This window comes from Camelina sativa, chromosome 5, assembly GCF_000633955.1.
Source record: "Camelina sativa cultivar DH55 chromosome 5, Cs, whole genome shotgun sequence".
NCBI classification, from domain to species: domain Eukaryota; kingdom Viridiplantae; phylum Streptophyta; class Magnoliopsida; order Brassicales; family Brassicaceae; genus Camelina; species Camelina sativa.
Window position 1 is genome coordinate 26,575,829 of NC_025689.1, and position 27,705 is coordinate 26,603,533.

A 27,705-nucleotide genomic window follows, 5' to 3' on the forward strand; every position below is an offset into this window, starting at 1 on the left:
ATGGATTTACATATTCCTTATTCACTCACATACACACATACAAAGATGGATAAACTGGCGTTATGTGAAGCAAACAACGTTCCTCTAACTCCCATAACGTTCTTGAAGAGAGCTTCCGAGTGTTATGCTAATCGAACTTCCATAATCTATGGAAAAACTCGATTCACTTGGCATCAGACCTACGACCGTTGCTGTCCTCTCGCTGCTTCTCTCCTTTCTCTTAACATCACCCGTAACGACGTCGTAAGAATTTTTGATTTGCCTTTTCATGCATATATGCATATGATATTACGATGCCATGACGATAATGATCCACATATCAACAATACATGACTTTTTTTTTTTTTTTTTTTTNCTCGTTTTATCTTTAGTGATGCATTTATAAGATTTGCTTGTACGATCCTTAATTTTTTTTAGGATTGTATTTTTGACGTTAATGAATTATTTATCTATTTTCAACGTATGTGATAAATTTATGTATAGGTCTCGATTATTGCCCCAAACGTACCTGCACTGTACGAGATGCATTTTAGCGTTCCCATGACCGGAGCCGTACTTAACCCTATTAACACCCGTCTTGACGCTAAAACCATAGCCATCATTCTCCGCCACGCCCAACCAAAGATCTTATTTGTGGACCACGAGTTTGCCTCTTTGACCCGGGAAGTCCTTCGTCTCTTACCCTTTCACGATTCACAACCTCATCCCCTGGTAATATTAATTAACGAGTTTGATTCCACTACAAATCCTTCCTCCAAGAAGTTAGACTACGAAGGTATCATCCAAAAAGGAAAACCTACGCCCTTCCTGTTAGCAAGTACGTTCCTTGTCCGCAACGAGAATGACCCTATCTCTTTGAACTACACGTCGGGTACCACTGCCGACCCAAAAGGTGTGGTGATCAGCCATCGAGGGGCCTACTTGAGTGCTTTAGGCTCGATTATTGGCTGGCAAATGGGGATTTTCCCAATCTACCTATGGACACTACCTATGTTTCATTGCAATGGATGGACACACACATGGTCCGTTGCTGCACGTGGCGGTACTAATGTATGCATGAGACATTTGAATGCTCAAGAGATCTATAAGAATATTGAATTACATGGTGTGACGCACATGTCATGTGTTCCTACGGTCTTCAGATTTCTCCTTGAAGGAGGTCGAACAGACCAGTCACACAAGTCCCAGCCGGTTCAGGTGCTGACCGGAGGTTCTTCGCCCCCGGCTATCATTTTGAAGAAAATNGTTTGATTCCACTACAAATCCTTCCTCCAAGAAGTTAGACTACGAAGGTATCATCCAAAAAGGAAAACCTACGCCCTCCCTGTTAGCAAGTACGTTCCTTGTCCGCAACGAGAATGACCCTATCTCTTTGAACTACACGTCGGGTACCACTGCCGACCCAAAAGGTGTGGTGATCAGCCATCGAGGGGCCTACTTGAGTGCTTTAGGCTCGATTATTGGCTGGCAAATGGGGATTTTCCCAATCTACCTATGGACACTACCTATGTTTCATTGCAATGGATGGACACACACATGGTCCGTTGCTGCACGTGGCGGTACTAATGTATGCATGAGACATTTGAATGCTCAAGAGATCTATAAGAATATTGAATTACATGGTGTGACGCACATGTCATGTGTTCCTACGGTCTTCAGATTTCTCCTTGAAGGAGGTCGAACAGACCAGTCACACAAGTCCCAGCCGGTTCAGGTGCTGACCGGAGGTTCTTCGCCCCCGGCTATCATTTTGAAGAAAATTGAACAGCTGGGGTTTAAAGTGATGCATGGCTATGGACTTACGGAGGCCACCGGCCCGGTTCTCTTTTGTGAGTGGCAAGACGAGTGGAACAGGTAATAGTCACCAATTTAAGTTTTACATATATATACTACAATCTTATAAATAACGGTGTTGAAGAACTTTCCACAACAACCATGTTAAAAATCAGAAAAAATTATTTGAAAATTCTAAACAGACTACCAGAGAATCAACAGATGCAGTTGAAAGCAAGGCAAGGGGTAAGGAGCATAGCCCTAGGTGACGCTGATGTGAAGAACACAGAAACTCTAGAGAGTGTACCACGCGACGGGAAGACAATGGGAGAAATTGTCATTAAAGGAAGCAACTTAATGATAGGGTATCTAAAGAATCCTAAAGCAACATCTGAAGCATTTAAAGACGGATGGCTCAACACAGGAGACATTGGTGTGATTCATCCTGATGGACACGTAGAGATCAAAGATCGATCCAAAGACATCATTATCTCAGGAGGTGAAAACATCAGCAGTATTGAGGTCGAAAAAGTTCTTTACATGCATCCAAAAGTGCTCGAGGCCGCTGTGGTGGCCATGCCTCATCCTCTGTGGGGTGAAACCCCGTGTGCCTTTGTTGTTCTAAAGAAGAGTGAAGAAGAATTGGTGACCAATGAAGGAGGTCTCATTAAGTATTGCCGCGATAATATGCCGCATTTTATGTGTCCAAGAAAGGTAGTGTTCTTTCAAGATTTGCCAAAGAACAGCAACGGTAAGATCCTCAAGTCTAAGTTGAGAGACAACGCTAACGCCTTGGTAGTCAAGGAGGACGATCCCGGTTCCAAGAAAGTTCATCGAGAGAATGTTAAACACGTTCGTTCGAAGCTTTAAGACTTATATTGCTATGTATCCGCTTGGTGTGTGTTTTAATTAATTTTTGTCTTTGTTTGCATGGATTGTTAAATCTATGCTAACTACGCTAAAGTATTTATAAATTATATAGGTCAACAAATAATGCATCTTTTATTTAATGAAAAATCAGATTTTTTTTTTTTGTTTTTTTTTCTCACGTGAAAGAAAAAATAATAAATTGAAGAAGATAACTCATATCTAAGGCATAGGATTTGCCACGTGAAAAACACAAATCTCATCACTTTCATTAGAACACAACTCAACAATTAATGGCTGACAACATTGCCAAAAAAAAAAAAAAAAATCAACAATGGCTGACAACAAAACGGTGTGCTTTGGTCTTCTTGGTTGCATCAAATACGCATCAAAGTTCGTCAGAACAGTAACACAATCCTCAAACGCCGTCATCATCGCAATCAGTGATCCATGTCTCGAAACCGCAAAAACTTTCGCCACCACCAACAATTTATCGCCGGAGAACGTCACTATATACGGAAGCTACCAAGAACTGCTCAACGATGCAAACATCGATGCAGTGTACTTGACGATGCCGGTAACGCAGCGAGGGAAATGGGCAGTGACAGCTGCGGAGAAGAAGAAGCATGTTCTTGTTGAGAAACCACCGGCTCAAGACGCGACGGAGCTGGACAAGATCGTGGAGGCGTGTGAATGTAACGGTGTTCAGTTTATGGACGATACGGTTTGGTTGCATCATCAACGGACGGCTAAGATTAAAGAAACGATGTTTGATTCTGGATTGCTTGGAGATGTTCGCCACGTAAGCACTTTGTTCTTTTAATCAAAATATTGCAAATTTGTACAAAAAAAAATATTTCACTTTTATTTTAAAACTAGATATTCACCCGCGGTACACCGCGGAACTATATTTTTGTTTAAAAATACAAAATAAAAATTCTTTATTATATTAACTATATATGTATATGATATATTTTGTATTTTTAAATCTACTATAGTTTTACATCAATACATTATGTAGTATATAATTTCTATTGTCAACTTGTGGTGGTTTATTATATACAGGATATTCTTATTATTCATTAAATTTAATTTAGTTAACAAATATATTTTTGTGATTTTTTTTTTTATTTACATTGTAGAGATAATAGTATTACATAATATATTTTATTTTTATAATTATATGAGTATACTATAATTTGACTTTGTAATTTTGGTTGCTTTATCTCTATATCATTTAACACTTTTGTATTTATAGTTGTGCAAGTCGATTAAAATGGTGAAGTATTTTTTTGTAAAGTTTAATTTATATCAATTGTTTCTTATTAGTATGGATCAAAAATTTATATATTAATATATTAGCTACTGAAAAATAAAGTAATTTTTTTTTAACAATTTGTATCAGTTTGGGCCTCAAATTTTTTTAAAATTAAAGTTATTATCAACAGTTTAATCACTTGGCTTTCAAACACATGAAAATAAGTTATTATCAACAGTTTTTTTAGAGAATGGATTACTTAAATATATAATATTTAATGCTAATGGTTGTTGGTCCGATACTTTTGGAAACTTGAATAGGAGAAAATCTTCTTAAGTTAAATTCCAAATTTGAGATTATTTAAAATAAAAAATAATTGTAAAATTAATATTAATGGCATGATTGTAAATAAGTTCAAACTCTAAGATTTATTTCATAAATGTCTCCAAAAAGTATATATAGATGCTTTATTAATCACTAATCCTTAAAGTGTGACAAAACAATTTTATATATTGTAGATGTATAGTACGATGACAACTCCGGTATCAGAGAACCTGACTAAAGAAGCTATGGGTTTAGCCGGAGCTATTGGAGAGCTTGCGTGCCCTATAGGTGCAGTTCTATGGGCTATGTCTTACCAAATGCCAATATTTGTCAGGGCTCTTCCCTCCTCTGTTTGCACAAACTCAACTGGGACTATCATGTCCTGCTCTGCCTCCCTTCAGTTTGGTACAACCGCAACCGCAATCGTCCATTGCTCTTTCCTCTCTCAACTTTCGACTGACCTATCTATCTCAGGTTCTTACTTCTTAGTTCTTACCATAGCCTTTACAATATAGGATGTAATAGAATTAGTAAGAGTCTAGGGGAATAAAATCAAATCCAGCCTTGAATTGAACAGTTCAAACCAAATTCAATTAAGCCAAAAGGAATAAAATTGTATGTAACTAAAATAAAAGATCTATAGTAGATTTGTTGTTACATTCGTTAGATTTATAAACTAGAAAAACGTATACCAAACCAAACCAATATAATGATATGTAAAATCACTAATGATCTTTGTAACAACACCATATGTCGAAATGTACCATGCCAGGGTCAAAAGGTTCGTTTCAAATGAATGACTATGTCATACCTTACAAAGAGGACACGGCTTGGTTCGAGTACACAAGTGGTGCTAAGTTCGTGGACATGCACATTGGTTGGAACGTAATGCCAAAGAGAGTTACCTTTGATTGTGGCGGAACTGGTGAGTCGCAAGAGGCAATGATGCTGAGAGAGTTCACTCGGCTTGTTGAAGGAATCAAGCGGGGCTATTCAGAGGCTGATCGTAGGTGGCCAGAGATCAGTAGGAAGACACAGTTGGTGGTTGATGCTGTGAAGAAATCTGTTGATATAGGTTGTGAAGTAGTTCATCTGTAAATGGTGTCCAGAACTTCCAGTTAGATTATGATATTTATATTAGTGTCATAGACCCATAAATATGTTATGGTAGCTAACTTTTAAAAGTTGAAAATGCTATGTCTATGTACTTCAAATGACCAAACGAGCACGGGTGTATAATTCTTTTGAATCTAGCCAAACTCAAACAGTATACCACACTAAGAATGGAATTGCGGGTGAAGAATATCTAGAAAGTGAGATCAGAGCAAGATAGCCTGAGGATGGCTTCATGTTGATTCCATCATATATTCATATATAGTTAAAGTGGTAATCACATGAAGATGCAGATTCGCATTGGCAGATCGATGAAGATGACTATACTCAAATCTGAGATATGTTAGTTCAATATAGAAGTACATGGATTTAAGTTTATCGTTGGGACTTTGGAGCATCTCCAACCCATCTCTATATTTGTCTCTATATATAGTGAAAAAATATAGCAATCTATATTTTAGAGACAAATTTGCTCTAATTCACCTATATTTTCACCTTTAAAACAGAGATTGCTATATTTTCCTTTATTTATAAATGAAACAAGCAGAGTTCCTCTATTTTAGAAGTGAGAATAGAAGTAAAACTCACCTCTATTATAGAGTTTCTCTATTATAATGAAAAAATAGGAAAAACCATTGGAGATGGTTCAGAATCTACATCACACCAAACATACTCACACAGCACCCCACCGAGTACCAACCGAAACCCATGATCCTCGATCATGAGAACATTCAGACGCGACACCAGATCAACGATCTATCGCTCGGACTGTCAACAACGTATCACCGCTCTTGGTAATCTCTACCAGATAACTCGCTACCGCGGACAGAACTGTCGATCATCGACAGTTACTCGACCACTGATCAAATACTTTCGATAACCGTCAGACCACCGATCAAAAGCTCTCAAACACCGCTCAGCGGATCACAGACTCTCGGTAACCGCTCGACATACTCGATCAGCTGTTTCACATTAGCATTAGTCGATCTTCCAATTACATATATGATCGTCAAACACGATCCACACTCCTCGATAACTGCCTCAGACATGCTCACGTAACCCGCACAAGCCCGAACACGGACTCGACTTCCATCTCGATCTTAGTATCGATAATTGCTACTTAGAAACACGAAAACCCCGTCCATTGTCGACGATTCACAGCTAGACATCGCCTATAACTGTCGAATCTCGACTTGCAGATCTTTAATCTTCACATGCCATTGCCATCGTCGATGCGTGACTGCATTTCTCAACACATATTTGCATTACCGATAAATATCATTGCTCTAAGAACAACCGATCAGACTCGACGATCTTATCTTAATCCTCGATTTCTCTCGCTAAATCTCGATAGATTCTCTTTGTTTCCCTTTCTCTCGAGTCCTCACCCCCCAACCGAACATGAGTGAGGAAGAAGAATGCTCATAATCTCTATTTAATGCTCTCTTTACTCGAAAACCGTCGAGTAACCACCACTTAAGTCAGATCCGCATGTTTTCTCATGCCATTAACCGTTCCCACCAATTTTCATCTTATGCTTACGTGCACATTATTAATAACTATCGATAACCGTTCACGCTCAAGAAATTACACGCTGATTACCCAACACACTGATGACTGCTTGACCAGCTCCAACAGTTTATCTTATCATCCCCACGAGCCTCTCGGACACTCGATTAAATTCTCAAATCACAACTTATTCCATCGCAATGCCTCGAATCACATGCTCGATTCAGATATTGGGATACAGGCATTATAGTTAGTCTCGTAACTTTGCAACTGACACATATTACAAAACTAATTAAACGTTTATCAACTCCAAAATACTAATTTCTTGGTCGTCTATGTATATATATTAAATTGACCTATAATAAATCCATACGATAAAAAAAAATATCGAGACATTTTAGAAATTCCAACACAAATAAAAATATATATACTAAAAAACTAGACATCTACAGATCTATCTTATAAAAATTTTAAATTTGAAAACTATTTAACAGTTATCAAAATCTAATTGATTTACTGTCCATGTGACAATTTTGTTAATTATATTATTTTGAAGATTTCTGCAGCTTTATTTCTTTTTATTTTTGACTAGAGCATTGATGGCTGATTTTTTTTTTGTTTTTTTTAAAATATGCCATTTTAAATAGGGCCAATTAGCTCATTAGCCAAAATAAAAAAAAATCATAGCAGTAAATAACACCATATATAAAAGAATTAGAGAATCAGGATAAGAGTATAGCAAAATTACCACTTTAGTGTTTTGTGCAGTTGAGAAAGTGGTGGTTGTTGGTTGGAGGGAGTGGCCGGTGGCCGGAGAAGGTGACCGGAGGTTGGAGGTCGGTGGCTGGAGGTTGGAGGTCGGTGGCCGGAGGTTGGTAGCCGGAGGTCGGCGGCAGAGGAGTTCGCCAGAGTTCACCGGAGTTTGCCGGAGGTCAGAGGTTGCCGGAGGTCGGAGATCGCCAGAGTTCGGTGGTGACCGGAGGTCACGGCCGGTGGTCGGCTGTGATGGTGGCCAGAGGAAAACTAAACCCTAAAAGATAGTACATTGGGAACCCAAAGGGTGACCGGAGGTCGCCGGAGAGGGTGGTCAGAGGTCGCCGGAAAAGGTGATCGGAGGTCGCCGGAGAAGGTAGCCGGAGGTCATCGGAGAAAGTGGCCGGAAGTAAGTTGCCGGTGGTGGTGTTAATGGTGAATGGAAGGGTAGAAAGTGTCATTAATACATAAATCAATACATAATCCCACAAAATCAATAGTTCTAATTTAATATAACTGAATAATTAATAAAAATACAAAATATTATAAAAATTATAAATTATTAAAATAAAATTACAGAATTATTACATTATATCATATAATATATTATAATTATATGTTATAAATAAAACAATTTATAACAAAATACAATTGCTATTATAAAATATATGATTGCATTGCAAAAAATGCTATATTAAATGAATATATGATAGCAATGACAAAAACCATTATCAAAAGTGTCTGATCTATTATGACGGGAGCAGATATAGCGTTTGTTAAAACGCTATAGTATCGATAGATAGCGTTATTGAGACGCTATTAAAACTCAATTTTCTTGTAGTGACAGTTATTATAACCTTATTATGATTACAATGGCTACCCAGTTAATTATAGTTTTTTTGTGTTATTGCTGCCAATTTTCCTTTTAAATAAACAAAAATTTGACCCCAACAAAAAATTAATAAATTATATCAATGAAAATTAAATCTGAAAAAACCTCTCCAATTAGGGTTTCATCAACATAACAATTAACATAGGCCACGTATTTTTTTTTGGCTATATTCATTGAAAAGTTATATAGACAAACCTATCTACTATACTGTTCCTTATTTTAAAAATAATTTTCCGTTTCTTTCGTTATAAATAATTCATCATTCTTGACGATAATCCACTTAAAAATTCTCGACAATCTTGAAGATTTTAAATATCTTTGAAGATAATACTCCATTTAAGCTTTGAAATGAACTCCTTTTGAAACGACCTTATTATATTTATAATTACTATCAAAGAAAAGTGATCGTCAAAGAAAAAAAAAAAAAGGGGTCAAAAACCATTTAGGCGATTTTTTTTAATGCGTGCTATGAGAAGATGTTATATTCAGCCTGCTGTAACCACCTCCCAAATATAGTCAAGGAATGTAAACTATTAATCTAAATAAGCATTTGAAATTTATCAAAAATAAAACAAACGAAAGTTTATTAATGTGTTTATCATAGAAACTTTAGATAATTACTTTCACAAAAAAATTGAGGTGCAAAAAAACAAATAATGGTGGTTGTTGTATAATTGAGTGATCAGGTTTTATGTAATAGAGAGTCTAGCTAGCCCTCGAAGATGAACAAGAACAAAGAGTTTTACTACTTTAGTCTGAATAGGTAAACTAATGATGAAAAAAATATCTACACTTTGCTTGTACATGTCACAACCTAAAGAATAGATACTTTAAGTTTACTTATGATTCTTTAATAAATCTGAATGATCATTCTATGCTACGAATTAGCAGGTACATAGAAAATGTAAAGGTACATCATGAAAACCATTTCTTTCTTCTTCGCTTTTGACGTATAGTAGTTTTTGCAACGGCTGTCCCATCATCATTCTCAGACGAATCTTAGAGGGGTATTGAAATTGGTATTTTAAAAGATTTTATAGTATTCTTAAAATCTATGTTATTCAATTAATGATTTAAAAAAAATTTTTAAAATCCTATGTTATTCAACTTTGATTTATATAAACTTATTTAAACTACTCTAGAACCTCTTGTTATTCAATCAATGATTTATAATTCTTACTTAAAATCTATTGTTATACAAAATTTCATAACTATTTTAAAAACTGATACTTTGCATGATTCTATGAGACTTTTTTCTGTTTTTAGTTGAAAAATATGTCTAATAAAATCACACCTTCTGAGGTAGTTTTTTAAAGGATTTTCTTTTTCCATTTACTACTGGGCTTCCTCTGTCGTTTCTCTCTGGGCAGATTTCTTCTTCTTCTTCTCTCCTTCATCATCTCCTTTCTCTATCTCTCTCTCTCAGTTATATACTTATATCTGATTTCAATTTTCTCACATCTCTATAAAGTGTCCGTCCCAGATCATCTTAACATCGCCACTCTCACTCTTCATGACAACTTATATCTACAGAATCGCCCATTTTAGAGACTTAAGGAACACATGAATCTCTAATGTCTTCACGGGACAAGATATGAGTGAAACAACTTTATCATGTGTATTAACCAACCATGTAGGCAGTGAGTTTTTTCCTTACACCAGTGCACATGGTTTGTAAGAGAGAGTGTGTGTGATTATGAGCCTAGCAGCTTCTTCCACCTGGTGTAACCAAGGGTGACCATGAAAAGCACAATGCAAAGCGCAGTAACACTCCACACAAAGTAGCCAAAGACGCCATGAGTGTCATACAATGGACAAGGTATGTTCATTCCGAACAAGCTCGCCAACAATGTCTCTGCAGCTATTGCAAAGGAGGCTATGGTCAGTGTCAGCTGCAGCTGGATCAGTTCGTTACATTGATTATATTGGGCCATATTGGGCCTCGTTTGTATTTACTTAGAGTCCATATTATGTATGTTGATTAGGTTAATTGTCTATGATGTATATAAGCCGATGTGCGATGATCAATAAATGTAAGAAAACCTTTCACAACTCCTATAGGTTTCTTGACATGGTATCAGAGCTAAGATCTTACTTCCTTTGATCTTTAGCTTTCTTATTTGATTTTTCATCTGTTTCTTTGTTCAATTCTCCTTTGCTTGACCTTGTTTTTGTTAAATTTTCGATTAACAAAAACTTTCTGTTACGATGGCTACGTCTTCGGCTTCCACTACTACGTCGATTTCGTCTCTCACCGATGCTAGAAGAAAGACTATCTCTCCTTATGATCTCTCTTCGGGTGACAATCCTGGTATCGTGATTTCTCGACCTTTACTTCGTGGTCCAAATTATGATGCTTGGGCAACCAATCTGCGACTAGCTCTCTCTGCTCGCAAGAAATTTGGCTTTGCTGACGGATCTATTCCTAACCCGGGAGCCGATTCTGAAAATTTTGAAGACTGGATTGCCAACAATGCTTTGGTAGTCTCTTGGATGAAACTTACTATCGATGAGACTCTCTCCGACTCGATGTCTCATCTCGATGATTCTCATCAATTGTGGATGCATATTCAGAAGCGATATGGTGTGAATGCTGAAATTGGCGTAATGCTGTTCAAGATGAAATCGTTGCTCTTGAGGATCGTGGTACTTGGACGGTAGATACACTTCCTGTTGGTAAGAAAGCTTTGGGTTGTAAATGGGTGTTTAAACTGAAATTTCATGCATACGGGACGTTAGAGCGACACAAAGCTCGGCTCGTTGTTCTTGGAAACAATCAAACAGAGGGAGTTGATTACACAGAGACTTTTGCACCTGTTGCCAAAATGGTCACGGTTCGTGCTTTCTTACAACATGCTGTTTCCAATAATTGGGAGGTACATCAAATGGATGTTCATAATGCTTTTTTGCATGGTGACCTTGATGAGGAGGTTTTTATGCAATTTCCACCGGGGTTCCGCACAGAGGATAAAACGCAAGTTTGTCGCCTTAAAAAGGCCTTGTATGGTCTTAAACAGGCGCCGAGATGTTGGTTTGCAAAGTTGGGTTCTGCTTTGAAGGAGTTCGGGTTTATTCAGAACATCTCGGACTACTCCTTATTCACGTTTTCTGATGCCGTCTCCTCTTTACATGTTCTTGTTTACGTTGATGATCTCATTATCTCCGGCAGTTCGGTTCATGTCATTGACAAATTCAAATGCTATTTGAGTGACTGTTTTCACATGAAGAATCTTGGTTATCTTCGCTATTTCCTTGGTATTGAGGTTGCTCGTAATTCCACCGGTTTCTACTTATGTCAGCGGAAATACACTATTGATCTTCTCACCGAAACTGGTTGCCTTGGTGCTAAACCGGTTACTTTTCCCATGGAGCAAAACCACAAACTTGCTTTGGCCAAAGGGAAAGATTTTGTTGATGTTACGCGCTACCGTCGTCTTGTGGGCAAGTTAATTTACCTTGGTGTTACCCGACCTGAGTTATCCTATGCCATTCATATTCTCTCGCAGTTTATGAGCAAGCCGAAGGAAGCTCATTGGACAGCAGCTCTTCGTGTGCTCTGTTATTTGAAGCATAGTCCGGGGCAAGGCATCTTTCTCCGAGCTAACACGCCTCTGGTTCTTACAGCTTGGTGCGACTCTGACTATAGCAAATGTCCTATCACTCGTCGCTCTCTCACTGGTTGGGTTATTCAGCTAGGTGGATCACCAATCTCATGGAAGACTAAGAAACATGATGTTGTCTCACGTTCTTCGGCCGAAGCGGAGTATCGGGCTATGGCCGACACAGTTTCAGAGATTCTATGGTTGCGGGGACTTTTGCCAGCATTGGGGATTGATTCTTCGCCTCCTACTGTGTTATTCTCTGATAGTTTATCTGCTATCAGCTTGGCGAAAAATCCCGTTTATCATGCTCGTACTAAACACATAGAAAATGACTGTCACTTTATCCGTGACGAGGTCTTGCGGGGCGTGATTGTTCTTCATCATGTTAACACTCATCATCAACTTGCAATTATCATGACAAAGGCATTGGGGAAGAAAGAATTTGAAGCTTTTCTGGTCAAGATGGGTGTTCGGAACCTACACACTCCATCTTGAGGGGGGATATTGGGCCATATTGGGCCTCGTTTGTATTTACTTAGAGTCCATATTATGTATGTTGATTAGGTTAATTGTCTATGATGTATATAAGCCGATGTGCGATGATCAATAAATGTAAGAAAACCTTTTACAACTCCTATAGGTTTCTTGACAGATTATCCAGTTGTATGTTCACGTAATCTTCTGTGTCGTCAATGTACTCACTGTAAGAATCTTGTTCCGCATTACAAGAGCCATCTTTCTATCTCTGACCGTTCCCATGTATTCCCAGAATTCTTAAACAGAGCCCAATGTTAAGACTTATGAGTAAGAACAAAACCGCTGAAGACGTCACGGAGAAGAAGTGTTTCCATCAAAGCCAATAACTGATGATCCCATAAAAGCATCCTCCTATATCCAAAACCTAAAATAAGGACATAACGACACTGAAAGTCACATGAACATATATAACGCAAGCAACCGATGGCAATGTTTAAAAACAAAACCCTAGAAAAACATTAGTATAGATAAACATAAATAACCTCACCAGTAATAGCCATCAGTATAGATGTGAAGTAACCAGAAACTCGAAGTTGTATACCCTCAAACCATCGATCCTTCCCTCCAACAAGGTCTTTAACACAAGCAGAGAAAAACATTAGCACAGAAGAAACCTTAAAGAGATGACAGACGAAAGGCTTAGTTTGCGTGTTAATAATGGCAGTTCTTGCATTTCCTCCCAAAGAAGACTGAAGTATGCATGTTAGTTTTGAATCTCTAAATGGAATGTGCCCAGTTTTTCCTTTACTGCATGAAGTAAACCACATAACTTACTAAGCTAATGGATCAGAAGAAAAAGAGAAGGAGCCTTGTTGAAAAGAACAATACAACAAACTAACATAAACAAGGTAAAAAGGTGATCACAGATTCTCGGTGCTGACATTCTTGGTGAGTTCATCGAGGATAGGCCAAGATTCTGTCTCAAGGACTACCACACTGCGATCAACATATGAGCAGACAACCTCGAGTGCAATCTCCAGGACCTGAAATTCAAAAGGAAGCTCACTCTGCAGACCCTCTGCAGCTTCAGAATCAAGAGGAAGAGGTGATTGCACATTCGCAGAAGCTTGCAGAGCATTGTCAGTCCCATTCCTCTGAGGAAACTTTTGCTTTAGTCGTTCAACGAATGGAAGAACTTCTGGACGGAGAGGATCCAACAGCAGCACTTCTTCTGCAGTAACTATTGCCTTTATGACCTCTAAATTCACAACAATAGCTTTCTCCCTAGCTGCAGAGCAAACAAAATTGATTGATTACTAAATTTTTTCCTCAACCAGTCAACACACAAAGTCCAAAAACGTCTAATATGATTGTATTCAATCCCAAAAATCAAAAATTTATACCGAGAATGTTAGAAGAGTGAGAGAAGAGTGCAATCTCATCGGAGCATAATCACTTTGCCTTTTATTATAACTATCATAAAATCTTCAAACAGAAACATATGTTGTGAGTCGTGCCTTTTATTAGTCGAGCATAAAATTTGTAGTCGTACCATTTATTAACAGGAAAAATTTAGTTTGTGTTGTGAAATATTCTAAAATCACCCAAAGTTTAATAACGAAATCTCATAGAATCACATTCATTTTCTCATTTTCTAAATATAAAAACTTTAAAAAATAATCAAATCTCCTAAAAACTCAATCAAATCTTTCAAAACTCTGAAAAATTAAAATCCTACCAAATCCTACCAAATACAAGTTCAATACCCCCCCTCTTATATAATATGAGAAGGTTTTTCTCAACTTTTACTAAGAATATGACACTTGGCCTATTTTCTATCTAACACCTGTACATTTTTGTTGTTTGGACCTAATTAATTAAATTCATTTATACTTTGGACCTAATTCACTAAAAGCCCAAAAAAAAAAAAAAAAAAACTCTTAACATTTCCTTCTTCCCTTCTTCAATTAGACCCTTCCAATCTAAACCCACCATATCAATTTGTGGTTTCATCCTAGGAACAATCTGATTATAGGTTATTTTGACATTATAAAAATATGTTTCAATCTTATGTATAATTCACGGCAAGAACGGATTCTAAATTATGTAAAAAAATTATTTATGGGTTTCAATTTTATAAATGATTTATAAGCAAGAAAGGAATCTAAATTATGTTAGATTATAGATGTTTACGTGTTCTCAAAATTCTCTTATAAATTCATAAATTTTTGAGTCAAATTTTAATTTCTAAGTATCCATTACTGGGTTTAGTTTCTGGCGTTTAATCCTATATAATCTAATGGTGGGATGTTTTATGTAAGTAATTTGATAATTGCTTACTTATTTATTCCCCATTAAATATTACCAATTCATTTTCCATAATATTAGAAATCAATCAGTTTTCCATAAAATTAAATTTGAGTCCCTAATTACTCTCATTTTAAGAGATTTTTTCAGTCATGATTATTTAATTTCAGTCATTAGGTTCCTATGAAGAATTATATTATTTTTATATATTTTTCCATATTTCAATAGGTATTCTTGAATAATTTTAAATATTTTTTTGCAGGTTATCATGTTTATTGTTTGCATTAAAACTACATCAGAAAAATATAATGTGAGAATGTTAGACAAATTTACTTATTTATTATAGTGTTTATGTATGTATTTCCTAATCTCCATGGACCGGTCCGGCAATTTTGGATGACCTATGCCAATTTGTTTTTAAGAAACCATTTTCATTATCGTAAATAAAATAATAAGAATAGTAATATAAAAAATTATTTTCATAAGATAGTTTCTAAGTCCATAAACCGAAATATGTTCGTTTTGCTTGCTCACATTTTTTTGTCTTTTCAATGTTTTCATATTCATTTAAATATTTATACAAATTGGATATATCTACATGAAAAATATATGTTTTTCTTATATAAAACTTGAACTTATAAAAAATCTAATAATAACTGAACTTATAATTTTGCTTTTTTCTACATTAAAGAAAAAAAAACTTTTGGTCTAAAGTATGCTCCAAAAAATTTGATTCCATAATGATTGGCTTCATTTGCATACCCTATGGGTTGGGCCTTGGTCCGGGCCTTGAACCATATTTTATATTTACTCTAGGGTTGTCGTGTTTGATGGTTATATTAATACTACTACATCATGAAAAAATGAACTATCATGATTTAATATGTTCAACATCACTACAAGAAATATGCGTATTTTTAGCACACGAAAAAACGCTATCATTTTGTTTCGATAGCGATTTTGTAAATGTTTTCTTTGTCGGTGCCATCTTAGAAGGTGCACATACAATAGCATTTTTTTCCTTTGCTATTATTTGTCTCTCTATAATAGTGCATTATTATCGCTATATTAAGATTATTAGTAGCATTTTAAATTTAATATATTATAATTAACAGTGTATAAAGTAGACTAAAACTTCTTCTTGTAAGACGATGCATATGAGTCTCTCCATTGTAAATTTATTTTGTGATGTTACTATCATATGCTTAAAAAATTATGTTGTTAAGATTGTGATGTCTTTTTATATCACAAAAAATATTGAAATGATCAGTATATTTTAAAAATCATTAAAATAACAATTGCTGAGTAAAGAAATAAAAGAACTATAATATCCAAATTACTAAAATTCAAAAACAATGTAAACTAAATCCGTGCGTAGCACGGAATGACTTCGAATAATATTATAAAGCACACTAAAACTTGTGAAAAACAAAAATTGTGTTGCCTGAAGGAAACTTCATGTTGATTGTGGTAATCACATGAATATGCAGAATTGCAGATTCGCATACATCATCAGTGGGACTCTAATGGTGTCATTGAATTTTCACATACTGTAGACTGATTTTGTAGTTTTGTGCATTGAGTTTGCAAATACTCTTTTGTCTAGGTTTTTTTTGTTTTTTGTTTTTGTTCAAATCTAGGTTTTATTTTCAGTAATTGTTTGAATAAATAACTAAAAACGAACCAAACTGAACCACCACAACAAGAAGTCGGGCACGGCGATTTCTCTTTAACCTAAAGCCTAAAGTTTTGTTCTCACCGTCGTCTTGTTCGCCTCTCCGGTGTCCGGCTCCGACAGGCGCCGTGAGAGGGACCCCATGCTTTTCGTTTCAGCTCAGGTTCTGGCACTTGTGTGAATCTACAAGCCTCTAAAGTGTCCTGAAGCTCGTGGTGAAGGGGAGTAGTTCCGCTACGTGTGATGGCCACCTCATGGTGTTGACGGCGCTCCTCCGTTCGATTCTCTTTGCTAATTGACGGCTTGAGTTTCGATGGAGATCCAGCGATTTCATTTGCGTCTCACGACTCCGACCGGCGAGGATCTGTTTCATATCTCCTTCTCCTCCTTCGCAAACCCTACGACAGATTCAAGCTTTGCTTGGTTTACTGCAGCGTGGCTTCTCTGTCTCTTTGGGTTTCTCAATTTTGAAGTTTTTGCTTGAAAATCGGCCGCGTCGACCTGCAATTTCCGGTGGTTGGGCTTCTCTCCATTGGGATTTCTCGCTGGTTGACGGCATTGTTCCTGACATTTGTTGCCCCTGTCCCCTCTGTGACGGCATTGTTCCTGACATTTGATGCCCCATGCTTGCATCGAGTGGTCTTCATTGATTGCTCCTGCTTCCCTCCTTCAGATAGGTTTTCAGGGGACCGCTACCTCACGATTTTAATCTGATCTCTCACCTTGACGATTTAGCTTGCCTTTGGGATGAGAACTTTCTGTTTGCATTTTCTGCTAGAGGACATCTTTCAGATTTTGTTAGAGGTTGACCATGTTTGAAGCGTCAAGTGTATAACATCGTCTTCAAGCGTCAAGGTTCTCAGATTTTGTCTTTGGTAGATACGGTGGTGTTGAATTTTGGTGATGGTATAGCTTCCGTTGGTGGCTGATACTAGGATTTTTGTGCGTCCTAGCAGGTCTCAATTAACCTTATGTAGTTGTAGTACTAAAGGTGTCAATCCAAATGGGAAACTTTACTAGCAATCAAGATGCAATCAAGAAATCACAAGTCAAGCCAATTCAAAGAGAGTGTTTGTCTAACAGTCCTAGAATGATGACGATACGAAAGGAAAATAAGTCACAGAATTAGAAACGAGAATGCATGACAAGAGGCGAAAATGAATAAAAACATAAACGAGTCTAAGCATGAACTAAAAGGCAAGAAACGAAACAGTCTCAGGAATGTAATAAAATTCAGAAAGGAAGAGGTCCTAAGGATGGGAGTAATTGATGTCGGTGGAGTATCCTAGTCTATAGAGTATTTAACATGCCACAAGCAAACCATCCCTAAACAATGAACATCATTTCTTAGCTAATCCAATCTCTTGACAGAAGCTACTCAAACTCAATCACTTCCAAACCTAGCTCTCGCTAGAGAAACATAATCGAGCATGGCATGAAAAACAAGTTCATTCACGTCAACAAACATCCTAGACAACTAATCTCTTAGGCTAGGAACGTAAGTCTCTGGCACTAGTTGGTCAGACATTTCATCGAACACCTTTTGGATGCGGAAATGTCTAAAACCCAGTTCCAATTGATCAGAGAGAAACTAGTATTTCTAACTCTAGTCCAGAAGGGAATCATACAATCAAAGCTTAAACACATTACATCCTAAGATCATCCACCTAATCTATCCCATCCTCAAGAACTACCACACTACTCAGATCCGAAAATCATCATCAAAGATACAAATTCAGAAAACATTGAAACAAGCATTCTTAGATAGGTAAAAATGAGATGAACAAAATTGCAGAAGAAATCGAATCAAAAAAATGAATAAATTCAAAGGTATCGGGATACAAAGTGTCAGCGTTTTAGGTGGCTAGGGTAAACCTTAAGGGAAAGAACAAAAACGAGATAAAAGCTAAGATATCCCGTGAAAACTTAACAAAGCCTATTTATAGGAAAAACATGGAAATCTCTAAAACATAAAACGACAATGTAGAACGTCGGTTCGGGAATCCTTCTCGGATGCGTCTTCGGGACATAACCAGGACATCGGTTTCAGAGCGTCGATAGAGTCGCATCGTGAGAGTGCTCAGAAACTGTCGATCGAGTCGCGACGTGAGGGTGCTCAGAAACTGTCGATCGAGTCGCATCTTGAGGGTGCTCGGGAGCTGCTGATCGAGTCGCATCTTAAGGGTGCTCGGAAACTGTCGATCGAGTCGCATCTTGAGGGTGCTCGGGAGCTGCTGATCGAGTCGCATCTTAAGGGTGCTCGGGAGCCATCCTGGGACGTCTCGGTCAAGTCGCTGCTAACATTTGATCGAGTGGGAGCTCTCCTTTGCATGCGGGTCGAGTCGGATTTCTGAACGTACATGCATCCACTAAAACGGAGATAACTCATGAACCACGACTCCGATTGGTTTGAAATAAACTGCATTGGAAAGATGACTCAATTCTCTACAACTTTGATGAAGACGTCGAAAGCTGAATCCCAAAGTAAAATCTTCACTCGACTCGATCAAGGACGTGGAAGCTTGCGTCGCTGGGTAGTGTAGATCGAGTCGCTTAACTGCTCTCCTGATCCTTATTTGCATTTGATGGTTTGGACACCTCCTAAAACACCTGAAACAACTCCAAAATGCAAGATGTATGCAAGACCAATGCAAAGACTACCTAGATATGCATGTTGAGCAAAAGAGACTAAAAACAATACAAAGCAATGAGTTAAGAGAACAAAATGAATGACAAATGCATCATGAAAATGTGTAAAATATATACATATCAGTGGCTAAATTGCTGTCTCATTTGTTGACACCACAAGTATTTAGTTGCTTGTTGATTATGCTTCAAGGCCTGGTTCTGAATGTGGCTAACTAGTGCGGTTGCTCTGAGTCGAAGTTATTATTGCGATGAGTTCTTGCCTCTAGTTTCTTTTGATCTATACTCTAGAGGAGCTAGTAAGACCGATGGTGTTCGATGTGGTTATGGAATAGTATAAGTTATGCTCTGCGCTAGCCAACTTTGGGGAATGAACTTGGCAGAGGGAGCTCACATCGTTCGCAGGATTTGGTTCGTGTGAGGTTCTATTTTGGGAAAGCTCATGGATTTGATTGTTGAGTCGCTCTCACATGACGCGGGAGGAGTATGTGATCGAGGACTTTGAGTTTTTGCCATTGACATCCCATCCTCGGACGTCCGGTGAAAGGCTTCTAGTGCTAGTAAGTCGACCGCAATTTAACATCTTCAAGTTGCAGTCAACCTTCTACTTCAGCTACCTATCTAGGAAGAACTTCAAAATCATCATAGCTTCATCTAACTTTTTCAGTTTCAACGCTTTGGTCGAGTGGATAGACCGAAATTTGTGCACTAAAATTTATGCTTCTATGTTTTTACCTTTTTTACTATGGGACCATTTGTGTAGCTTTAAAATCTTTAATTGTAAACTTGAACTGTTTTTTATTTTTAATGAAATATTTACATTCTTAGAAAAAAAAAAACTAAAAACTAAAAACCAGAAAATGTCATTTTATATGCTCTCAATTTCGAGACATTTAGGAAACTCCAATGTCTGATTAAAAATAGAAAATATAAAATATATGTTTATATCTTTTGAAAATAATAAAATAAAATATTTAACATATGTCAAAATATAATGGGTATGCTGACACATATTACAGTTATTATTTATATTGTTTCCAATATTTTACAAATTGATTTCTTTTTATTTGACCAGAAAATATATTTTATTTTGTACATTATAAGGAATCCCTAAATTGTTGATTTCTTTCTATTTTTTTTTCTAATGTAATAGTTGAAAATAAATTAAATATCTAAATAAAAATTATAACAAAAATAGCAAAAAATCTTCAATGTTTTTACAGCTGTAGAGAATCTTTTATTAGGGTTTCATTGTAATCTTAAAGAGCCACCCATTTATTTTTGTTGTATATATATATACACTTCTTATCTCTTCATAAGACAACATACGCCACGCAACCTCTTAATCTCTCACATGTATTCACATCCTTCTCTTATGATGTCTCTTAGTGTACAAATCAAATCGGTGATCTCTTCTCTCTCTCAAAACTTCTCTATTTCATCATCTATTCAAGTCATGAATATGCACCACTCTCATCAGATGCAAAAGGCTAACAGATCTTCATAGGTTCTGGACGACAGGATCAGTAGACGGACATGTATATTATCTAAAACCGATCGAAGAGAGTATCGAAGCATATACCTTTTATGTTTGCTTTTTCGAGATTAATTTTTTTCTTATTCACATATATATATAGTTACATGATATTATTGATATATATATCCCCTATATAATAAAATGGAAGTACACAACTTTTTTTGTAGACTATATAATTTTTATAAGTTGGTTACAAAATAATTTATAAATTAAATATATATTGGTTACAAAAAATATTATAGATTAATTGGTCAATTTGTGGGTTATATAAATACACTTAAGAATATCCCAAAGAAACCTCTTAAAGAGAATATTCCAATGATTTATATAATTTCCATAATAAAATCTTAAATATTCTATGTATTGTTACAAAATATATACTGTTAGGCATAAAAATATATTGTTAGGCGAAAAAAAATATATATGCAATTTATCAAACATGTTCATATTAAAAAACTTTCACCAAACATGTTCAAAAATTAAAATAAAAACAAACAACAAACATAACTATTTCTCATACATAAAATTACAAAATTAACAATACAAAACTTACAAAATATGTGCTTTTTTCAAGCCATCATATTTAATATTTTATTGTATAATGTTTTATCCAAAAAAAATTTTTTTTTAATAAAGTATATAAATAATATTTTATTCTAAAATTATAATATAAATAAAAAGAATTTCAATTCGTGCTCTAGCACGGGTCCTAATCTAGTATATATATATTATGCCTTACATAAGTTAGTTTCAATATTGTATTCGTTGCAGATATACGCTTTCTCTTCTGCGATATGTATAACCAACATGGGATCTCTTGCCGCTCCGATCATATCAACATCCCAGGTTTTCAATATATTATTATCTGGTATTGATGATTGAATTACATTCAGATTCGTAGAAGAATTTTATACACACAATCTTGAAAGAAAAAACAATTGTATGTATAAAAAAAATATGAAAACCTTGGATAACTCGAGGTAACTCGAGTATATGAACATTTTTCGTTTCATAATATCTGTAAATGCCACCAAAACACTATATGGTTAGTTTGTTTATAGAACTTTAACTTACATTCATTATATACATTCGTTATGGTTACGTACATTGTAACTTATTATAAATCTATTATTCTTGTAGATAAAAACCATGTAGTCATTTTTTATATCTATAACTTAAAGTGATAGCTCACATGGGCGCTATAGCTTGAGGTAATTATTAACCTCGGTATGACTGTCTTTGTAAGTTACAAAAAAAAAAAAGAAAAAAAACAAGAGAACCCAAATGAAGGTATCAAATAATTTCAAAAATGGTTGTGTCGTTCTTATTCTTTGCACCCGTATAATGGACCAGATTCTGCACTAAAATAGATATATAATTTGATCACCTATCACTTATCCTCAAAAATATGCCTTGATTATGGTATATGAATGAGCTGATTGAAGTATTTTTTGTCAAAAATCAGGTTAACGGGATAGACTTAGAAAAGAGATTTCATAGAAAACTGTGAAAGATTGCTAGGGGCTCAGGACTGGCTTATTTAGATGTGAAATGCCACGTAGTTCATGCAACATTTGTGGTCGGAAAACTACATAGTATTGCTCATCTAAGTTGTTCTTGAGCTTCTATCAATCTTTCATCTTCTATTCTAAAGTCGCTCCCTATTAACCTGATTACAGAAAGGAACACAACAATCAGCTCCATAATAGACCATAATCATTTTGAGAATAAGTGAGATATGATCAACTGTATATCTATTGTAGTGTAGAAATTGGTCCATTAGACGGGGCAAAGAATACGAAAGACACAACCATTTTGTATTCTTTCGTACCTTATGTTGGGTTCTCAGTTACAGTAGATATATTAATGGACCCATTTATCACTACAAAAAAACAAACTATTTTTTAGAGAGGATTTTCCAGCAAGTCCCTCAAGAATATATAGCCCATTGTGAAAAATTTGCAAAAAAAAAGAAAATTCATCGCAATTTGTTTTCCATAAATTAGAAAACCTTGCAATTTTACAAGAAAAAAATAATGTGGTAGATCCGTCACAAAGTTTATTTAGTAAATGTTTCACAAGTATTGCTACAGATTTAGATATTCCTTTAAACCGTTTTAGAAACTAAATTATATTTTCACATAAATCCGTAGTAAATTTATTAATATATTTGTGATGGAAAATAAAAAAATATTAAGAAAATAAATTATTTTAGAGAATAATAATAGAATATATTTTAATTTAATTAAAATTATTAAATAAAAATATAAATAAAATATATATATCTTATTATATAAAGTTGGGTTTTGAAAGTTAGCCATTAACAAAATTTTGACTTATGTCAAGTTTATATCAATATGAGATTTTGACATATGTAAAAGTTAATATTTAATAGGAGAGATTTAAGATTACAACAAAAATAAAATAATTTGTTTTAAACAATATTAATAATGTAAAAATATAATTATAAAAAAATTACAAAATTAAAAAAATATTAAAGAATTATAAGGAGATTATATGTATATATATATATATCATAAAATTCAAAATTCTAACATTATTTACTTATATTTAATTTTAATTTATTAATTCTACAAAAAAAAAAAATGTGATTAAGGAAAATATACAGTTAATTATTATTTCTTAATTTTTTAAATACTCACTTCTATATAAACATAGATTGTCTCACACTTTTTATCTAACAAAATAATTTATTCAAAATATTTCTTTCAACTTTGTTCTATTGGTAAAACTTTTTTAATGGAAAAATAATTTTTTTTACTTTTTAAACCAAAATTTACTCCTACGTTCTCTTTTTTCAGTTTATAATAGGTAAAATTAATATATTGAACCAAAGAAAAAGATTAATATATGCATCTTCTTTTTCGAATACTGTATTTTAAACTTTAATGTAGTATCTTTAGATTGTTTTATTTAATTTATATTTTCACCTCTGAATTATTTGAAATTCACATATTACCGTGCTTATAATTTTCTATTAATTTTTTTTTATGTCAAATTAATTTTCTTCTATTTTTTCAACCTTGATTGGTTAGTCATAGATCCTTTTTGTGTAAACATAACTGTTACCATTCATTCAATCTCAATGGGAGATAAAGAGTAGAAGCTCATTAACTTAATGATTATATAAAATAGGCTAATCAAACACAAGTTTACAACAAACATAGATAGATAGATTGGAAAAACATAAACTATTGTTGATAGATCCATAGGAATTCGGAGACTGTGACACCCTGGTTTACGGATAGGTTTAAAAAAATTGATTTGGCAACTTATGTCACCAAAGTGCACTTATCTTTTTGATCAAGAGTTCCAAGAGAACTCCAAAGTTAAGCGTGCTTGAGCTGGAGTAGTTTCAGGTTGGGTGACCTTTTGGGAAGTGATTGTCGAAACTGTGCGAGTGAGGACAAAACATAGGAAAAGATCATATGGTGAGTTATAGGGGTAATTATTTAAAGTCACCCGAACATAACCAACTGATATGGGTGGGCCAGAAGTAGATGTGGGGCCTACTGAGGACGATGGACCCATGGACTAGGAGTGGACATGGAGCTCACTAAGCAAGGTGGCATTCGGGGCTTTCGAGAGACAAAGGCTACATCATGGTGTGTTAAAGACACTTCCACGAATACAATGGAAAATTTAACATTAATTACTATCAAAAAAAATTTTGACGTTAGAAAAGGGTCTTTTGTTTCATTGGTTGTCAGAGCAAGCCATTTTGAGATAGCTAAAAGACATGAACATGTTCTCTCTACACATGAGGAGGACAGAGCCGAGGTTCTCTCTATGGTGGAGGAGGTTAGAGGCAAGATTATCTTCCCAAGGGAGAAAGGTGAAGGAGCTTGGACGCAAGGTTATCTCCCCAAGAGAGGAAGGTGGAGCCAAGGTTCTCTCCATGGTGGAAGAGGTTGGACGCAAGGTTCTCTCCATAAAGGACGAGGGTGGAGCCAAGGTTCTTTCCATGGTTGGTCATACACTATTGTGATGATACATCATTGATTAGTATACTATGTAATATACTTTTTATTCAAATTTTTTTTGAGCCAATAATTTTACTAATTAAAAAAACTATGCAAAAGTGAAAGTAAAAAGACATATAATAGTTGGTTTAATGTGATCATATAGACATTTTCTAGGTGGTGGTAAAAAATATATTTGTAACATACAATATATTTAGGTGTAAAAAATACGCTTTTAATAGTAACATACATAAAAAAAATCAATACATATAAATCAGTATATTATAACAAAGATAAAACTTATAAATAATGTTTTTTATAAAACTTTAACTCCGCACATCGGGCAGGTTCTTATCTAGTTATTATATAAAGTTGGATTTTCAAAGTTAGCCATTAATAGGATCTTGACACGTACTAAGTATACTTATTAGATATTGACACATGTCAAAAGTATTATTTTTTAAAAAATGTAGTAGGACAGCTAATTAATTAAAAATATATATATATCTAAATAAAATTTGCACGTATATATCTAAACAAATTTCTTTTTCTAAATCAAGAAGAAAAATTAACAAAACCAATATATTTTCCATTGTACGCTAATTATATTATATGTGTGTTCTCAATTAGATTTGACATGTATACACAAACAAATTCATTATGCATGTATATTAATCAATAAATAATGAATAACAAAGTTATTTAGAATTAAATAACTTATTTAACTTGAAATAAATTGTATTTTATTGTTGTAATATAATATTTTTATTAAAAGTAAGAATACAAAATCTTGAAAGAATAATGAACTTAAAATAAGAAAATTTTGAATACATGATCTGAAATGCCCCATATGTATTAGTATAGTTAAAAGGTTTATTTTTAAGATTTTAATGCATGTAATAATATGAGAAAAAAATGGAAAAATGAATCTATAGGAATGAACTTTTGATTACTCGATGAAAATTGATGAGAACATTAGTCAACTCTTAATATATTTTGTTACTTATGAGATTATGACATAATTATTACTTATAGATTATGACATATAGAAAAATATTATTTATGACAATTTTGTATTTTAAACAACCGATCCGTTTTTTTAATAATTATAAGATAATTAAATATTCCATAATATTTAATTACAACCCATATTGCAAATAATGATGTCTTCTATAAGAGAACGAAGTACGTGGAGATAGATTGCCATACTACACGAGATCATGTTAAAAATGGTTTCGTCAAAGTTTTTCATCTGAGCTCAGGGAATCAACTAGCGGACATCCTTATGAAACATCTGCATCATGGTCCATTTCTCCATCTTCTTCAAAAAATGTCTGTTTCAAGCCTTTATTCATCACAAGAATTATCGATTTGATGGAGGTATATTGACTTATATAGAAAATAACTTTATTATGGTATATTAGTATAGCTAAGTCTCCTTTAACTTACTATTCTAGTATACTTGTATAGAGTATAAATACTCTTTGTATAACCACTTAGTTAATTAATGAGAAATATATTTTTACATCAAAGTTAATATTTTATGATGAGTGTCTTTAGATTTTGTAAAAGTTTCTTTTAAGTGACTACCTAAAGACATTTTTACAAATTCTAAAGAAACTCACAATAAAATACTATTAAAATTAATAATTAAAAATCTAAGACACCCAAGAAAAATAAAGGATGGAGATGCGCACTAAAGAGCAATTTTCTAAACATGGACTATGGTTGATCGATGAACTTAACGAGAAATTTACAAAGTTTCTTTTATCTTAATTTATTTGTTACTTATATTCATAGCTTACACGGGTGTTATTATTTAGCTTAATTTGAATACTCAGTTTCAGATGGTGTGGTTTAACATTTATGTCATCGGCCAAACTCATAGTCTAGGCTTCCCTCAGCTAAAAATGATCTGGTTTTTGGATGCAAATATTACATTAAGTGGCTAGAGTGTCATCATCAGAATGATATTGTATAAATTTATATATATTTTTATGTGCATAACATTTTTGTGTAATTTTTTCACTGAATGACATAAATATATAAAAATGTGATTTGATGTTCTAATATATTTGGCATACTAATAGCATGACCAATGGTACTTTCTCTTAGAGTTACTCTTAATTAAAAATTAAAAAATAATAATAAAGTAATAATAAAGGAAAGTAAAGGGTGAGAAACGTTTTTTCATTCAGAATCGAAGGAACCGATTCTATGGACAACCATGACATGTGGCAGTTTTTAATATGTTAATATTTTTTTCAGATTTATTATTTAAATAAATAATATTGAAAGAAAATAATTAAAATATATTATTTTGAGAAATGAGAACCGTTGCTGAGATGATGATGGTCTAAAGATATAAAGTTTTAATATTATATAAAAATGGGTGGAATATTTTTTGTTTCATGTATTACCTCATAAGAGTAAAATAGGATCATGAGTGGAATAATTAACCAATATATTTTTAATTAAGAAAATTATATGGATGTAGTAAGCATCTTTGTGAGCGGATAAACAAAGGCTATGTTTATTATATTGATAAGATTATATATATAAACCTCTCTTCTTTTAAAACTATCATAACCAACATGGGATCTTTTGCTGTTCATTTTGATCGTGTTGCGGAATCAATATACTCTGTTTTTTGAAGATGCATATCATTATGTACAGATCAGGAAGTTGCACCAAATCACGTTAAACGGTTGAATTGCTGAGACGGACGCGTGAGTTGACATGGCGTAACAGAATCGGTTGATCTTACGAGCCAAGAAGCGTTGCTGACTTAGTGAGGAGTCTAAAGACGAGGGTTGGTGTGAAAGTTTGGTGAATATTTTTCACAACAACTAAGGAACGGGATAAACTTGACAAACCAAAAATACCCCATAAGAGTTGTTCGAAGAGATTCTATGTCTAGGATTTTCGGGTAGTATAAATATTATAGTTTTTTTTTTTTTTTTTTTGGTTTTAATTTTAAAAATTAAAA

The 27,705-nt window shown here is 34.4% G+C and overlaps 2 protein-coding genes across 3 annotated transcripts; both read left to right on the forward strand.

Annotated features, from left to right (window-relative positions):
- LOC104787629 (butyrate--CoA ligase AAE11, peroxisomal-like) lies at positions 31–2,804 on the forward strand. 2 transcript variants are annotated; one of them, XM_019246040.1, is made up of 4 exons: positions 31–243; positions 484–892; positions 1,410–1,854; positions 1,977–2,804. In XM_019246040.1, the coding sequence occupies exons 1-4, from the start codon at positions 46–48 to the stop codon at positions 2,641–2,643; spliced, it is 1,719 nt and encodes a 572-aa protein (XP_019101585.1). In that variant the 5' UTR covers positions 31–45; the 3' UTR covers positions 2,644–2,804. The 2 variants fall into 2 exon arrangements, with proteins under 2 accessions (XP_019101585.1, XP_019101584.1); XM_019246039.1 differs by having other exon boundaries at positions 484–775; positions 1,293–1,854.
- Positions 2,921–5,492, forward strand: LOC104787630 (uncharacterized oxidoreductase At4g09670). Its single transcript, XM_010513235.2, has 3 exons — positions 2,921–3,442; positions 4,417–4,696; positions 4,995–5,492. The coding sequence occupies exons 1-3, from the start codon at positions 2,975–2,977 to the stop codon at positions 5,318–5,320; spliced, it is 1,074 nt and encodes a 357-aa protein (XP_010511537.1). The 5' UTR covers positions 2,921–2,974; the 3' UTR covers positions 5,321–5,492.